The sequence below is a fragment of the Thamnophis elegans genome, chromosome 4, assembly GCF_009769535.1.
Source record: "Thamnophis elegans isolate rThaEle1 chromosome 4, rThaEle1.pri, whole genome shotgun sequence".
Classification (NCBI taxonomy): domain Eukaryota; kingdom Metazoa; phylum Chordata; class Lepidosauria; order Squamata; family Colubridae; genus Thamnophis; species Thamnophis elegans.
The window spans coordinates 94,203,502-94,222,304 of record NC_045544.1 but is presented as its reverse complement, the minus strand read 5'-3'; the positions used below and the strand labels follow the sequence as shown (position 1 = coordinate 94,222,304).

General features: G+C 35.9%; 1 protein-coding gene across 1 annotated transcript in view; it reads right to left on the bottom strand.

Annotated features, from left to right (window-relative positions):
• MTA3 (metastasis associated 1 family member 3) overlaps positions 1 to 18,803 on the bottom strand; it is a 139,369-nt gene that overhangs the window by 103,191 nt on the left and 17,375 nt on the right. Inside the window, 2 exon segments of the mRNA XM_032215812.1 lie at positions 5,271 to 5,397; positions 10,487 to 10,580. Of these exon segments, the coding sequence (XP_032071703.1) occupies positions 5,271 to 5,397; positions 10,487 to 10,580 (221 nt within the window).

Sequence of the window (18,803 nt, the reverse complement as noted above, 5' to 3'; positions counted from 1 at the left end):
ATCTGTCTAGACTTCCATGCTGTAATACAAACAAATATTTGGGGGCTCTGGTGATGATAAGAAGTTAAAAGTAGTGCAACAGTTTAGATTACCATATAAAAGTTTATCTCATAAAAGAAAGGAAGGGCTACTGAGCTGAACTGGCATAAATGGGAAACAATCAGAATTCTAGGAAAAGAACTGGAGTTGAGGTATGGGAAATAGATGGAGATAGGGAGCTGTGTATTTTGAAAATGGATTTTAATAAAAACAACACTACCTGGTAAACCTAAGTCAAATCGGGGAATATTTGTACTGCTGAAGAGTTGACGGTGACAATCTGAAGAAGTGTATTGAAGATCAGAATAGGATGAAGAGTGCTAAAGAAAGACAATAACTATTGTATGCAGAGGGTGCAATGAGATACTAGAAGAAAATGAAAGTCTAGTAGGCCTGTTACCAGACCATCTCAGAGAAATTTTGCCATGAATCATCAGGAAGACCTTAATTCCAGAATTAGGACACAGAAAGGATTAAATATATATATACATTAATCTTCTAGCCTAACTGACCCTATATATAGGAGAAGAGTTGTTTAATACTGAAAACTTGGCTTCAAGAAGACATTCGGTTAGGTGTATTATAAAGACAAATAACATTCCCATTCCTTTTTATTAACTATGAGGAGAGCATGGAGAACCATAGGCAGTGCAATTAGCTGTATTTGACACTGAAAAATCAAAAGTATTTTGCTCCTCTCTTGAATTTGCTTCATCACCAGTTTAAAATAAAAACTAAAATACAATGCTGAACCTGCCTTAATCTTACATGCATTCTGTGCCATTCTTATTCATATGAAATTTAACATAAAATACATCCACTAAACAGAAGTTAAGATTTATCAAGAGAGTAAGAATTCTTGAACACAATGTTTTCCAATGTTGGAAAATCAACACTCTTTAACTGCAAAGAGGTATTAGAGAAGGACTCGAGAAAATATTGCCCTCAGGAATTTAGAATGCAGGAATGGTCCTAAATAAGTTCTGTACAACAAGCTGTGATTACTTTAGTCATAAATAATTTAATAGCAGCAGACACAAAACTTTTATTTCAAGCAAAAGGATCTTAAATTAGCTGCAACACTTTTGTGTGCTGTTTATTCATTTTCAGACTGAGTCGTCTTCTTATCTGAGACATCAAACACCACCCAGATCTTTAAAGCCCTTTATCTGTTCAGTGAAATTGCCTTGGATTACAATTACTCAAATTTTGTCTTTTGCTAATCAATCAGAATGTGATTATCTATACAATCGTGAGCAAAGGTCTTCAATATTCTTTCAAGACTAATTAGTGTCTGAATGAAATCACAGTTTCATTTGTCTAAAGTAGAATTGACCAACTTTTTCTAGCTCTTAGAAGTCTAGATCAGACAAGAGACCCAGGAATTACTGTAAAAACAGAAAAGCAGAGACCAGTATAGATACCTGTTTAATCAATATCTGAGTTGAGATATAAGTGTTAAGTTGCTTCAATAGGATGCATCTTACTTGTATACTTTATGTTCTTTATACAAAAGCAAGAATAGCTAGTCACTTAGCAACTACTTCACTTAACAAGTGAGTTGCTGGTCCCAATTGTGATTCTAAATTAGAACTACCTGTATGTTATAGATCATTCAAAAGTGGGATACACAACTCAGAGAGAATATAATCTGTAATATATGATAGATAGAATTGTAGCGCTCCAATATAATATATTAAAAATAATTGTATTTTACTTTGTATTAAACATTTTGATGTCAAGAAGCAAGGGAAATATCCTATTTTGGATTAATAAATATTCTGTGGGAGTCTAAAAATTAAAAGCAGTTTAAAACCTCAAATACTAGATCTTACAAAACATTGTTCTCTTAGCAACTGTATTTAACTGCAGATTTAGATGTGTATTTTGCCACACAAACTGATCCCTCATAAATTCTTAGGGTTCATAATGAAGGCAGTGCTATCTAGTGGCATGGCTTACCTGTTCCTAGCATATGTACTGAGTCCCCAATGGGGAATTACACATAAAGTTCAACAGGAATATGAAGGAAATTTCATATGAACATTTTATTGCCAATACTCAATCTCCAATAACATGCTTCAGTTTAGCTTATAAAGGTTCAATTTTGACTCAGAAAAAGTCCATAATTCTAGATTTGTAAATCTTTTAAAACCTTTGCTTCATTTTTTTGTCTCCTAAACATAAGCTCATTCTCCCTCATGTTTCAAGCACCACTGAATTACCTAGCCAAAAATGAATTACTTTACCACTTTATTAAACACAGAGCAGTATACAGAATTATTTCAGCAGATTTTTGATGTAATTAACAAAACTTAAATTTCAGGAAACAATATGGTCCATTGTTTGACATATCAGTTCACACAATATTGTTCAAACTTTTCATAAACAACATGTACTTTTTATATACAATTTGACATACAATATACAATTTAGGCATGTATAAAGACTCATCTGTTATGTATTTATTTTTATTCTGCCTTTGTTATTTTTTATATATAACTTAAGATGGCATACCTAATACACCTTCCTCCTTCTTTTCCCCACAACAATAACCCTGTGAGTGAGGTGATCTGAGAGAATGACTGGCCCAAAGTCATCCAACCAGCTTACAAGCCCTAAGGCAGGACTAGAACTCGTAATCTCCTCGTTTCTAGTCTGCTGCTGGCTCTAACAAATGCAACAAATATTTAATAAAAGTTAATCAAAATTTAGTACTAATAGGCAGTCCTTCCCCACATTAGTCTATTGCATAGAGGATTTGATTGAGATATATATTTTATTAACTTTATTTTAGGCACTAGACAACCCATGTCCTGTTGTGTCATCATTTCAGAGTTATTTCCTTACCTAAAAAGAGAAACAGAGAAACAATGGAAGTGGAAACAACTTCCAAATTCCTGCTGGTTTCTCCACTGAGTTTCCTTATAGGAGGTCAGCAGGAAGCATGAGAAACCTTCCTTCTTTCCTGTCTGCTTGCCTTCTTCGTTCCTTCCTTCCATCCATTCATCCATCCATTGCTTTCTGCTTGATTGTTTGCCTGATTATTTCATTTTCCTAAACAAGGAACTCCCATGGAGAATACCACATCCCAACCAAAACAGAGCAAGCAAGCTATTGTACATAAACAGGTAGCAAACCCTGTACTCACTGATGATGGGATAGTTGGGTAATGAAATTTCTACAAGCAAGCAAACAAACAAGATTAAAGGGTACCAAGGACTCCACAGTTTAATCCTGAGCTACATATATTAACTTCTATTGCATTCTAATTCTTTGCTTGCATTTAGATTCTTGAGACTCAAGTGATATTAAAGCATTTGTAATAAATAAAATTGTCTGGTAATCCTAATTCCATTTTTTTTACTTATCACAAATCTCACTGTAACACATCCGATTTTACTTATTTATTTTAATTTCACTTTTTTGACATTAATTAATTAAAAACATTATTTAAAATGCTAAATAAACTTAAAACTTAAACTTTGCTAAAGCAGAGAAACATCTAGAAAAAAGTGGGAATGTCTAAAAATATGTAGATGATCATATTTCAAGGCAGGGCAATTGTAACTCTTTGCAAATCATGCATCACAATTTCATTTCAACAGTAAATGAATAACGGTCAAAACAAAATGACACCTAAGGAGGCAAATGCCCAAGATAAGCAACAACTGCAACATCCTTCAGATCACATCAATCTCTGGTAACTATTATTTGCATTTTAAAGAACCATAGTTAAAGAAACAAAGAAAAAATGTACAGCAAGATAGCCACAGATACACTAGTTTTTATTATATAGTGATATGTCACACATTTAGATGATGATTGTTGCCGTAAAGACAACTTTCATTAGAAACCTTAATATTAACCAACTTATGTGTATTAGATTTTCACCACAAAATTAGATTATACACAAATCAAGGCAGTTCTTCTATTTTTCTCATAAGAGTTATATTATAATAGTCTAATAATTGCAAAAATAATCATTCATTAAAGAATATGCATTAATATTATATTACTGAGCATTTCACACTGTGAAGGAAAAATCAATCAAAATGGATAAATAATATTGGTAAAATATTACATATGTTCTGCATGGATTGAGATTGACAGATATACAAGGGAACTGAGTAGTGAAATTAAAAGGCTTTCCTTATTTATTCTTCCATCCCCTGAATGCATATTCACAGATATGAATTTGTTCATCTCCTTTCCATCAAAAACCTACTAAGAGGGAAGAGGGTACATATTTTTCGGTGCATGCGATGCACCGGAGTATATGACACACCAAGATTTTGAAGAGGCAAATTTTAAAAAAAGTTTTTGCAGTCTGCAGACCTCCCAAAAACGGTCCATTTTTTTTTTCCAAAAAAAAGGGCATGCATAGCCTTTAGGCGGCTTATAGAGTGCTCCTGGGGGCTGAGAGGGGGGCAAAACTGAGCAAAAAACGGCCAGTTTTTCACTCATTTCTGCCCTCCCCAGCCCCCGGAAGCAATCTGAAAACCTCCTAAAGGCTATGCACTGTCATTTTGGTGAAGGAGACAGGGTTTCAGGAGGCAAAAAATGCTGTATTCAGTGTATAAGACGCATCCAGATTTTCAGCCTCTTTTTTGAGGGAAAAAGGTGCATCTTATATTCTGAAAAATACGGTAGGTTTATTCATTGTTTAATTTCTATAATTCATCGAAGAATTAAAATGTTAACTAGGTTCAGTAATTTGCCACTACTCAAGTAGGCTAGAAAGAGAAAAATTGGGAGTTGGGGACAAGGGTCAAGCAGATACATCAGATTAGGGGATACATTTCCATTGCCTGCCACATAATGAAAGCAGAGAGGTTCTTTTCACCTCCAGCCAGTGAACAACCTTCAGAATATTTCTTTCTCATCTGACAGAGAATTAACTTCTCCCATTTATGTGTTCATCTTGCTGGTTCATCCCTCCGAGATTCATACCTGACCAAGTTGGATACTTTTTAAACTGCACATTCTCATGTACATATTCTATATAGTAAAGAAGTGTTTTGCTGATTTGCCCTGTAATGCAAATTACAGGAATGTGCTAATGATGAAAGAAAACATTGCAAAAATTACATACAATAAAATGCAAATTAGTAATTCTATGAGATGCCATAAGGACATTTGCATCCTTTTTCTGAATTTCACAAATTCAAATTCTACTTTGCCATTACTGAATCCCATGAAAACATCAAAACTGGAACAGTACTTCTTACCGAATGTGTGTTGCAGGGAGGGACTCATACTGACGAGACAGGAATAATTCTCTGTGTTTCAACTGGTGCTTCTGTTTATCAGTTAGATCTATTTCTTTGGGAATTTCACATTCTTCCTCAACTTCTTCTACACAAAAGAAAAGAGAAGCCTAGTGTTATCTTTAGAACCATTTTTCAGGAAGGTTTCTGTCCTCTGTGAAACTTTCCACCTCATTTTTAATAGAATCACATCTTTCTGTTTCTGCAAAAAATCCAACAGTAACCAAACTGATCACAATTTTAAAAAACCATATTCAACGGGAAAAATCTATTTACAATAATTCTTTTCTATAACACAACAATACTAAATAATACAGCTACCCTTCACCCTTGAGCTTTTTTACAATTCAATTATAATCATATTGGGTTGAAGTCAACGGTATCTCTCTCTCTACCAGCATAATGGTATAACTGGCAAAAGACATTTAAGGGCTAAGAAGAAAACAAAAAGATGAAGAAAACGTCTTTTTCCTAATCATCTCATTTCTTCTTAGCCCTTAAATGTATCGGCAGAAATCCCCTTTCATTATATTAAATTTAGTTCTTTGAAATATACCACTTTTGAGACTGAACCATCATTCTTATCTTATATTTTATGAATCTGCATTGTGTATACATTTTAAATAGTAGATTTTAAATGTAGATTTTACACATTTTGATTTATATTTTTAATATCATCAAATAATTCAGTATTATATGGAATTGCAGCACTTATTTTAAATCAGATGACCAAAGGTCAGGAATGACAGGAAGAACCCTTTATATCAGTCAAGCAAATCTTTCTTAGAGTCATAGACGAGCATAAGGAGGATGAGGTATGGACAATTTAAAGTATAAAAAATATATCAGTATTTAAGAATAATTATAAAGAGCTCGAAAATATAGAACAGAAATATATAACGAAACCAATGAGTGCTTTGGCCTGATTCTATCCCATGCCGAGTAGAAGGATCTGAAGAGAAGCCCAAGGATGAGATTTTAGTTATCTTCCTTTTCCATGTGGACTGAAAATCATAGTTAATGGGGCAAGGACAAGGGGAAACTCTAATATAATTCTATAACAAAATTCTCCAATTTCTAATGGTGTAAATGCTATAATAGCCCCATATGAAGCCTTTTCCTATTTAATTATAGTGCTGCAAATAACAAAATTGGAAAAATGATTCATGTGAAAAACAATTTTTATACAAGTTTCTGCACTGTCTAGATTGAGCATGTCTCCAATGCTTGCTTTTTTTAAAATTAATCTCTATTTGCCCTAGAAGTTCTCATAGTCATAAGCTAAGAATCCTAATACCAGTCTAATCCTAGGGCCTGCTCAAATGTTCCTTCATCCTTGGGTATAGCTTCTATTCATGCTTGTACATTCTCACCATACCAGTGGTGGGTTGCAGGCGGTACGCCCCGGTACGGGCATACTGGAGCCTTCCCAGAACACCGTTCCGATGCTCCGGAGGGCCCACCTGGCCGCTCGAGTTCCTTACCGGTCTTTTAAGTCTTTGGCACTTTTGCACGCACGCGCATAGCGCATACAGCACCTGCGCGATGCTCCGCTGAGCAGCTGGAACAGCACTAAGATGCATGCACAGCATCCATGTGGACGCTGCCAGGATCTGGAACCCCCCACTGCACCATACATATAAAGTAAATAATTAATAGGGAAGAATGTGAAAGAGGCCTATAGAGGAAAGGGGCTGGCTACTTGTACAACCAAAGTTTGGAGAGAAAAGTCCTTGTCAGAAGTTCTTCGGGTTTTACGAACTGTGGCCCTCTCTAATGCCTTGGGGCAATTTCTGTGTTACATAGCACTTTCAAGCAAATACCATCTATCTTAGGGGGAACAGAAATGTCTTGATCTTACAGAGCCGAGGTGGCGCAGTGGTTAAATGCAGCACTGCAGGCTACTTCAGCTGACTGCAGTTCTGCAGTTCAGCTGTTCAAATCTCACCGGCTCAGGGTTGCCTCAGCCTTCCATCCTTCCGAGGTGGGTAAAATGAGGACCCGAATTGTTGTTGGGGGCAATATGCTGACTCTGTAAACCGCTTAGAGAGGGCTGAAAGCCCTATGAAGCAGTATATAAGTCTAACTGCTATTGCTATTGCTATTACATCTCTGCCTGCATTCTCCTCCCTTCCATCTCAACCCAACAGTATTAACCACCAAGGATAGGGCTGGTGAAAATCTTACTGACTGCATACTTTTAAGCACTCTCTCTTCTTCACCTTTTTGTTCTTGAAACTAGGATTCCAAAATGACTAAATTTTTGTTCTCTCTAGCCAAAAGGTTGAAACTGGTTGAAAGTATACAATGTATACTTGTAATACATTAAACATCTAAGATCCGTGTCTGTTACAAACTATTTACAAAAAACAAAGAGTAAATTGAGCATAATGAAATACAGAATTTGGTTTAAAAAATAGAAGTAAAGACAAATTAAGTTTTAATATTTCATTTTCCTAGTATTCCCACTTTATTATAAATTCTTGACAGCAAAATAACTGAGATTTTTCACCAATTAGAATCAGAAGAAGCCAACTTTATAGTGTAGCTAAAACTAGGAAAGTGACTATGTACAGAACGGGTAGTAAATGAATTTTCCTAAGGGACCACATGAGAAATGGACTGTTATGCAGAGTGAGAATGCCCCTGCTGATGCTTCATCTTCTGCCAATGCCCTGGTGATGCTTTGTGTCCTCTTGACGATGCCACAAGCCTCATAAGGATAACCGAAGGGCCAGATTCAGCCTGTGGGCCATAAAAGGCCTATGTCTGATATACACAATTTAGGTAACTAAAATTAGAAACTTGTCAAGGAGTTTGTAAAAATAAACTCAAAGAAAATGGAGTTAAATTATGTTAACTAACTCACCTCCACCTCTAAAGTTTAAGCATATGCCCCAGATATTTGTAGACTAGGAAGTCAGTTGTCCAACTCATTTTGTATTAAGTATTTCAGCATGACATTTTACACTGACTCAGCCCTCATTACCTAGTACTAGCATTACAATCAACATTAAAAATAAGGGAGAAATAATTGAAAAACATGGGAATGTGAGCCAGGCATTACCAATAAATAAATTTTAAAAAGAACTACTGTCTCCAAACTTAAAAATAGAACTAAGAACTATGTCCAAACTTTGTTTCTGACCTGTCTAAACCAAATATCGTATCTGCAAACAAGCACTCAATTCCATAAAATTACTTTTTGCACTGCCAAGACAGTATGAGGAAGAGGAGGAGGAGGAGGAGGAGGAAGAAGAAGAAGAAGAGAAAGAAATTAGAGGGGTTGTTGGTGCTCAGTGAACTTGCTTGTTTTCTTGTTTCATTAACCCAACTATGATGAAGATGTTACACAGTTAGGGTAATGAAATGTCTGCAAGAAAACAAGCAAACTCAGGCAGCACCAAGGACCCTTCATTTCAACCCTGAGCTACAAATGTTCTCCTTTATTAGAGAAGAAATTATTCAAGTTCTATATATGTGGGCCAGCCTGTACAAATTCTGCTTCAGCAGTTGCTTGAGTGGACTGATATTAAACAAGAACAAGAGAGCAAGAATGCTTATCCCCTAATGATATGCTTGGCTGCATTACTTAATTTCTTAAATCAAGCTTAAAATATCAGGTAAGGAGCTGAAGTCAATAGTCTTTATGGTGGAAAACTACATTTATTCAAGCATGCTTTATAAGCCACCAGAACACTTTAAACAGAAGTGTCTAAAGAATGAAGAAAGAATGAAGAAAGAATTCTATACCTCAGTGTTTTGTGAGCTGCACTATTGCAATTTGTTTCTAGGTGCAATTCAAGGTGTTAGTTATAACCTTAAAGCCCTCTGTGGTTTGGGGTCTATTTATCTATATAACCACTTACACCAAATAGAATAATACTACTTGCTTATGGGAGACTGCAGAAAGTGCTTGCTGACAATCCTCCCACAGCAAGAAGAGATCTGCAGGCAAATATTTTCTGCAGTAGCTTCCTTTCTGTTGAATGCCCTCCCACAGAAGACATTAAAATCACAATTTTACTCCTGGAATTCTGAAAGCTGTTAAAGATATAGTATTTCAAAAAGAGTCAGGGACTGAGACATCAATAATAAAAATACTGGAGATATAAAGGTTTATGGTGGTATCTTTTATGCTGCTGATATGATGAATTGTTGTTACGTTGGGACATATTTAATGATTTTGATTTTTAATTATTGAATTATGAATATTGCACTGTCACTCTTGCTTATGAGCAACTTAAGATTCATAATGACTGCAGTGCCATAAAAGCAAGTGTACCTAATAAATAAATCATAAGCAAAAATTATTTCAGAAAAATGACCACACAGTTCACATGGAACTCTATCTAATCAATTGTTTATTTAATTATTGAGATTCTAGGCTGCCCACCTTCAAAACAATTCTTGGTGGCTGCACAACTTAAAATAAAAATAATGTAATATAAACTGCCTACAATTGATTGTGTTCTCCACCTCTAGCAATCATCTGCTTTATTCCTAGCAGCATCTTTGCAACCTCCTAATATATATCAGATGCAATATGGCAGAAGCATACTGGAAAAAAGTGAATTATTCAAAATTTTGCAGAGGCTTATCTAATCTTGATTATATTTTCCTTGGCAAATCCCTCTATTGCACTCCAACTTTGGGGAGATATTTTAAGTGAAGAAATCACGAAATGTATGGAACACAAATGAAGGATAAAAAAATTCATGGAAGCAAAATTTAAGTTAACTACATTTAAAAGCCATGATGTTAATCTTTCAGGATTTGAAACAAAATAAACCATGAAAAATGTGCTGAATTATTTTGCTCTTCTACTGAACTATTAACAATATGAATAAATACAGAAAAATAATACTGCACTAAATTATCTAGATCAATCATGCTGTAGCTGAAAAAAGGGGGGGAAATCAAGCAGCAAATTTATTAGTTCTTAGTTTCAACTCTAATTGCTTGTAAAGATATATTTGATTACTTGTATGAAAATGCAGACAGGCATGAAATTCTGAATGCACATCCCACCAAGGGTAATAGAGTATTAATAAATTGCATGTATATTCAGTTTCACAGGCAGACTCTAATGAGTTCATATAGACAGACACAAAATATTATTTTAAGAATGCATAATTCATGCTATTTGTTTCTAAATAAAATAAAAAACAACTTACTTGCATGTTTGTCTGCAAGCATAATGAGGCTATTGGAGATGTCTCGTCGTCTGTAAAAGCATACAACTTTTGCTTCCACATTACCACTGGCCGTCTGGAAAATGACAGAATTAATTAATAAAGTACGTATTAAAAGTAAACCTTAACATTCACTATAGACTTTCCACAAAGCCAAAATTCATCTTTTTAAAAGTTGGCTCAAGTAATAACAGTAATCATGTTAAACCAAAATTGATTTACAGAAAACAGAATAACAGAGTTGGAAGGGACCTTGAAAATTTTCTAGTTCAACCCCATGCCAAAGCAGGAGATCTTATCATTCCAGACAAATATTTCTCCAATCTCTTCTTTAAAAGCTATAGTGATGTAGCATTCACAATTTCTGAAGGGAAGCCTTCGACCTTAGACTCTAGTTTTGCTCTGAGACTGAAAACTTGTTTCTTTATGTAAGGATTAAGCCCAGTTGTCATTATACCTGATACATTTTTGAGTGGTATTGTTTGTTTATTTGTTGCTCTGTTGCCTATAATTCCTTTAAGAACCTCAAAAAATATCTCTATTCCTGTATTTAATTATTTATGAAAACAGGACCTGATTCTTTGGAAGAACTGCTAGAGAACAAGATTGAAATTATCCATCAAAGGGGGACAGGCCAGAAAACCCAAGAATTTCAGGAATAGTACTTATTATTGGAGGGCATCATAGTAATAGAATTTTAAAAGATGTCAGAGTTCTTGTCTTCTTCACCTTATGCCAAACAGAATTAAGGCGGGGTTATTTGGAACTTCTTTCTCATGCTATCTACTTTTCCATGATTAAGTTGCATACTTCTTCACTTAACAATCCATTCCTATCTTCATCAGCTTACACATTAATAGGTCTACTCATTTTAAAGAGCCAGTTTGTGTAGTGGTTAAAGACCCTGAATTAGAAGGATGAAATCATGAGTTCTTGGTCTGCATTCTGCACAGATATGTCCAAGAATTCAGTAGGAGTCAACACTGAATCAAAGGCAGGCACACACACACACACACACACACACAAACATTTTATAACATGGCCTCATGAAGCAGTTGCCAGGCTTTTTTTGATAAGTAATAGGAAGATGCTATGCTCACCTAAGGTATAAATCATATCTCCTTAACCATTTTCAAAGCATGCACACTCCTATTATTCTAGTTAGTTAGTTAGTTAGTTAGTTAGTTAGTTAGTTAGTTAGTTAGTTAGTTAGTTAGTTAGTTAAAACATTTGGGTCTTCAATATAAAAGAATCTCATAGTCCTTGTTCTCAATTTACTATTTAAATATACAACAAAAATGAAGAAATAAAGAAACTCTAGTATTTGATTCTTACTCATATGTGACATACGATATAGTAATATTTACAGTTCCCTGCGCTCACGTGAACACACAGACACACACAATTTTATTTTCAAGATTTTGTGAGGCAAAGCAGGTTTAGCCAAGGATACCTAGTAACATTGTAATTTACTTGTTTCATAACTCTGCTAATCCTTCTAATCACACTTCATTCACCCTGACCAAGGGTGTGCCCAAAAGACAAAAAAAAAATGTTCTGTTTCAAACTTGAAAAAAACTCAACAAGACTTGAAATGTTCCACAAGAGTAAGAACTAGAAAAGCAATCTAGTGATGCTTATCATTTTCAAAGTCTGACATGATATAGAACCAGGTTTTTGGTGGTTCCCTGAGGGATCTGCCTCTTTCACCAGATCAGATACAGTAGGTACATTCCAGATCTCTGCCCTGAAATGCTGCCATCTATTGAATCTTAGAAGTGTACGTTTTTTGTAGCAGCCTCTGCTCTGTGGAACAACCTTCTCTTTAGAAGAGAATATTTGTAGCTCAAGCGTTCCACTATGGGGTCCTTGGTTCTCTCTGAGCTTGGTGGTTTTCTTATGGACATTTCGCTAGCAAACTAAGTAACATCATCATCATTGCAAGAGACGTCTTGCAAGCAAACAACCAAGCTCAGTGACCCCACCCTTCTCCTTGAGATCCAGCAGGCCTTGACTCTTTTAATCTTTTGGAAGTCTGTATGTTTGGCTCTTCTCCCAACCGCTACAATAGGAAAAGGTTGGAACTTGAAGCTGATGGTGTTGGCTGCACTGGAGATACCATGTTCTGATTTTCTTATTTTTATGACAGTTTGGCTTTGTGAGTCACGCAGAGTTGTTGCTGGCCATATGTATTTTAAATAAATTAATAATAATAAACTCAGAACAAGTCATTTGCTCATTCACTTTGCAGCATAGGTCAACAAGATTTGGAGTCAATAGCAGTTCATGAAGCCAACTTTCAGAAGTATTGCTACAATCATCATCACCAAGCAAAGAATTAGGCAACCTGCCTGATCATATTAAGTTAAAAATTACTATCAGAAAACACCTCCGGATTCTCTATAAAGAAAACAATGTTTAATATTTTAAATATGTTTTGGGGGAGGTTCAGCCAACACACTAAACTAGACAAAGAAAGCAGACTGTCTCATCAACATTCTTTAGCCAGCAATTAACTTACAGAAGCCAGCTAATTAAGCTAGTAGTCAATTAGCAGTAGACACAAATTTAATGTACTGTTCCCATTTCACTTGTGTTTGCTGTTGTTTTGTCTTCAAATAATTTGAAAACATAATTTTTAGCCAAATGCTGTCTGCCTGCTGATTAATTATAACTCTTACAATAAATTAATTGAACATGATCATGCAGTATGAGACCAAAGTCTGCATGTAAGTTCTCAATAGGGCAAAAATCATGGAAGCTCTCACTCATGCTGTCTCCACCCCGAGAGCTGACTCAGTGGAAGTTAACAGGATGAGATATATATCAACAATTCACCAGAATGCAATCTTGAAAATTTAAATATACCATGGAATCTAAACATTAACATGGCACAAAAAAAATGTCTAAAATGCATTCACAATCCAAAGTTCAGCAAACAACCCAAACCAACTTATGGACTTTGCAGTTTTAAATGCACTCTGCAATCTTAGCATCAGAACTGAAGAGCAACAGAAGGCTCATCTCAGAACTATTAACCTGCACAAACCAACATTTATTGAAGTCTTTGCAAGTACAAACTCAACACGTGCCTATTCTCCAAAGCACCTGGGGGTAGAACAAGAAGCAATGGGTGGAAACTAATCAAGGAGAGAAGCAACTTAGAACTGAGGAGAAATTTCCTGACTGTTAGAACAATTAATCAGTGGAACAGCTTGCCTCCAGAAGTTGTGAATGCCCCAACACTGGAAGTCTTTAAGGAGATGTTGGATAGCCATTTGTCTGAAACGGTATAGGGTTTCCTACCTAGGCAGGGGGCTGGACTAGAAGACCTCCAAGGTCCCTTCCAACTCTGCTATTGTATTGTATTGTACATTAGCAATACATGTGTGTAAATACTGTACTAAATCAATTTTATTGATTGCCAAGTGTAAAAGAAAGTGGGTCACAGGAATGGGGCTGAGAGTGGGAGAAAGGTTGCAGAGAAGTGGTAACAGCTAAATCCCATTTCAGTTTAGATGCTACGATTAGACAGTGGCCAGTTTGTATAAATTAGCTGGGTTACAAGAGTCTTTATTCAATTGTGGGCATTATGGATGTTACTGCTGAAACCAGAGAGACATCCAGTTAAACACATTTAATGTCCATTTCAGATGTCATGACATGTCAATGAACCATGAACCATTATGATTTGCTTAAGTGACTTAGTGCCTGAAAATATTGAAGTAGCTGATGAATAGCACCCTTTATATCTGTTCATATCTGAGTGGAAGACAGGTGGCTGCCAATTGTCTAGAGCCGTGATGGCGAACCTATGGCATCTGGATGTTGAAAATCAGCCCTACTGACAAACCAAAAGTCGCCATTCCCAAATTTCTGTGTTCCCCATAGGTCCATTTTTCGCCCTCCGGATGCTTCAGGGAAACTCCTGAGGCCTTCAGAGGGCTTCCGGGGGGCCGCGGGAGGGGCTGTTTTTGCCCTCCCCAGCCTCCTAGAAAGCCTCTGGAGCCTGGGGAAGGCAAAAAAACCACAGCAAAAGTGAGGGTCACTGATCGTACACATTTGCGCGCACTTGGGAGGTCACGCACATAGCATTATGGGTGTGGCATGCCAACTCACGACACCCCTGTTCTCCCCCCACTTTTGGAACGGCAGCCAAAAAAGGTTTGGCATTGCTGGTCTAGAAAATGAAATAATTTTTTCTCTTAGGTCCTCACCAGCACTAACACAGAAAATGTAGAAGACAGAGATTCATCTTAAGGAAACTGATTTGCTCCAAAAAAAGTTAGTCTCCAGTTGTGACTGCCATTTCGTCATGTTGTTGCCATGAAGAACATCTTTAAATGCTAAAGAAGAAAATTGCTGGGCATCCTTAGCACTGCCTGCCCAATCCAGGAGTGGGTCCACCTTCCTTGGCCCACCATTACTGACCACCTGATGAATTGCATCTGTTTTTACTCTAGCAATGAGTTACACTCCTCTGTCACCGCCACCAAACATAAAATGAAGGGAACGAGATGACATGGTCAAAGTGACCTTCTTTGGGTGGCAGATTTCCATCCTCCACAATTGGACCTTGCTTCAATCTCTTTCACCAAAACGGCAGGTTATTACTGACACAGGAAAAATCAAGCCTCTTCCAAGAGGTCCCTCTCCAACCCCCTTACTTTTAATATGTTTTCTCTTTTTTTCAATGACTGCTTTACCACCGCTGGCTTCTGAAGGAGTGTCAAGAGATATTGTGAGTTATGACATTGTTGTATAAATGGCACAAAATACATCAAGACACAACTGATGGTAATTACACAATCTGTGCCATTTGCATGATGGTACATGAGACAGATAAATTAGTCCGGTAACCACTGGACCTCTTTCTTTCTCTGAGATTTTTAAAGAACTTCCCCATGGCAAGCCTCAACACAAAATTCCAACTACAGCACTTGGAATGTTCAAACAATCCAATCTCAAATGTCTGAGTTTTGTTCAGTTTTATTTGGCACTGTATTGAAAAGTACAAAATGCTTTGTATACTCCTATGACTAGAAAAAGTTTCAAACATTTTAAATTCAAGTTCAAGACAGAAAATTCAAATTCCATTCTTTCATTGCTTTTAACAGTAACTCAAAATCTATCCATTAGTACAACTAATGTAATTGTAAGACCAATATGTCTCTATATTTGCAAGCAACATATAACTGTGCAGTTTGTCTGACTTATGAATTTGATTTACAAAAGTTGTTTAAAATTACATTATCTTAATCAAATACTTTATGTGTTAGATGAGTTATAATTAAATCACTACTTGTTAGTATCTCTGGTTGAAATGCCTATTTAATTATTTATCTTGGTCAAATATTGAAGAGCCGAGGTGGCGCAGTAGTTAGGGTGCAGTACTGCAGGCTACTTCAGCTGACTGTTATCTGCAGTTCAGCGGTTCAAATCTCACCAGCTCAAGGTTGACTCAGCCTTCCATCCTTCCAAGGTGGTGAAATGAGGACCCAGACTGTGGGGGCAATTTGCTGATTCAATTTGCTAAAAATCTGTAAACCGCTTAGAAAGGGCTGAAAGCCCTATGAAACGGTATATAAGTCAAATAAATAAATAAATAAATAAATAAATAAATAATAAATAAATAAATAAATAAATAAATATGTTTGAAGAAATTGGGAAAAAATACTTTTGCTGATTCAATTTGCTAAAAATCTGTAAACCGCTTAGAAAGGGCTGAAAGCCCTATGAAGCGGTATCTAAGTCAAATAAATAAATAAATAAATAAATAAATAAATAAATAACTAAATAAATAAATAAATAAATAAATATGTTTGAAGAAATTGGGAAAAAATACTTTTTGTCTACATTTTCCAGTTCTTATAAATTATTGTATTCATATACATTAATTATATAAATTATAAATTAATTCAATTGTGTCTGCATCCTGTCAGATTTAAATTACAAAAGACAAACACATCTTTCTTCGAATCAATGGTATTTTAGCATGCAGGAAATATTGGCAGAAAATTAATACAGAAGCAATTATTTTTGAGAAAACCATTAATTAAACAGTTTTATTCAAGCCCATTCCCTATAATTTTCAACAGACAGAAACTTTGTTTTGTTCACTGATCATTAAAAATATATTCAGTAAAACAAAGGAAAATTAACTCCTAACATTAGTGATTACAGGCAACCATTTGTGGGTGAAGCTTACACATGATGTAGCAAACGTTTGCTATTTTTAGAAAGATAGACATATCCTGGCTATTTAAAAAATAATGGAAATAAAAATTATTGAAGTGTTCTGGAAACTTAGATTAAAAGTCATAATCAACTCATGGTGAATGTCACTGTAAAACCTTATGTACAAAATAACAAAATATTTCTACACAACCAGAGTTACAGAGGCAGTGTCAAGTTTCACAAGAGGTTTTCCAAAACCGATGTGGGAAAAACACTAAATCAAGCTAAAGTTCCCCTGAATTGGGAATTGTAATCTGATGTAACTATAAAGTTAACACTGGAAGTAAAATTTGACAATTATACATATGTTGTAAGAGAAAGCAGCAATTCCTGTTTGGCCTTCTTTGTCTAAGCTCTTTTGCTTTAACTGATCTAGCTTGATATGACGGTCACATCGTTGGGATAACTGTTTCCCAAGAAAAAATTGAAGTTGTCTACCAGTATTAGTCAATTCACCAGGATTGTGGTATATTATCCAGTAGGTAAATATATTTATCCAGGGACTTGATTCAGGTTTACTCCTGAAAGTGCTCCTTTAAAAGTGCTGCCTTTGGGTAATCTGAAGGATACTTCTCAAATTTTTGTTTGGATTCTTTCTAAGGCAATCTTACTGTTACTCCTGAGTCCCTTCTAGCAGTTGTGCTCAGACTCTGACTCCAAACAGTTTAATAATACTAACAGACTGTGTTCCTCTGACAAAATAAGTTTCAATAGCTGAGACAGATCTCTGTGCATACAATCCAGGTGGGCAACTCTGTTTCCTAAAGCTTGAGAAACTATCCCAAAATGTTTTATTTAAAAATCTTAACCTGCTCAAAAGAGCCGAGGTGGCGCAGTGGGTTAGGGTGCAGTACTGCAGGCCACTTCAGCTGACTGTTATCTGCAGTTCAGCGGTTCAAATCTTACCGGCTCAAGGTTGACTCAGCCTTCCATCCTTCCGAGGTGGGTGAAATGAGGACCCAGACTGTGGGGGCAATATGCTGACTCTGTAAACCATTTAGAGAGGGCTGAAAGCCCTATGAAGCGGTATATAAGTCTAACTGCTATTGCTATTGCTAATTGACTGCCCCTCTAATTTCCAGCATCTCTATTTGAGGCTTTTGGAGAAAATGCCAATCTTGATCTTGGAATATTTTTTTAATTTCACCCCAGTACTATATTGTGTGATAAGTGATAAACTTTAAAGCCAGTGGAACTCAATAACAGAATTACTGCATCATAAGTGTACAAAAGTAAACTGGTATGTCTATGGGCTAATCTGGGAGAATGGAAAGTAAGAGTTACCATATTTTTCAGAGTATAAGATGCTCCAAAGCATAAGATGCTCCAAAGCATAAGATGCACCTAGCTTTTGAGGAGGAAAACAAGAAAAAAAAATCTGCCTCTGCAATTTGCCTCCTTGCATCAAACAGCAAACAGTACAGATGATATACGCGGTTTGCAGCATATTTCTGTGCATGTGTGCCTGGCCCATAGAATTAGCAAAGAATTGGAGAAATGTACATTATGGCAGTATATTAATGCCAGAAAGTTTTCTTAAATGTAGTCACACTAACTCCGCCCGATCTAATGTTTAGATCTACTCCAAACATGATTAAGTCAGGGTCTAACTCAGCTGCCTTATCTTAATATTACAATTAATATTACAACAGGAAACTGTTACATTTCAGTCTATACTTGTACTGATGCTGTTAAAATTGATGAGGCTTCCTGGAAGTATGCATTATTCTCTGCTATTTAAAAGAAGATACAATATCACTGGGCCTCTTCAAATCAAGCATTTATTTTTAAAAAGCTTCTTCATTTTGTTAAGTTGTTTAGATCAATAATAAAGCAGTATTTAAAAAAATAAGTGTAATAATTTGAACATTCTATGAGCATTTATAGTTATTGACTTGCCTCCTTGCAGTAAACAGCCAGTTTCAGCAGTTTTCAGCAAAAAGCCTATTTCAGTTTCACTTTCAGTTTTAGTACAGCTTGATTAGCACAAGCAGCTGATAGTCTGGCTCAATCAGCTGTTTCAGGCTGCAGGGATTGCCATAGCATATTGCTGCCTGCATGC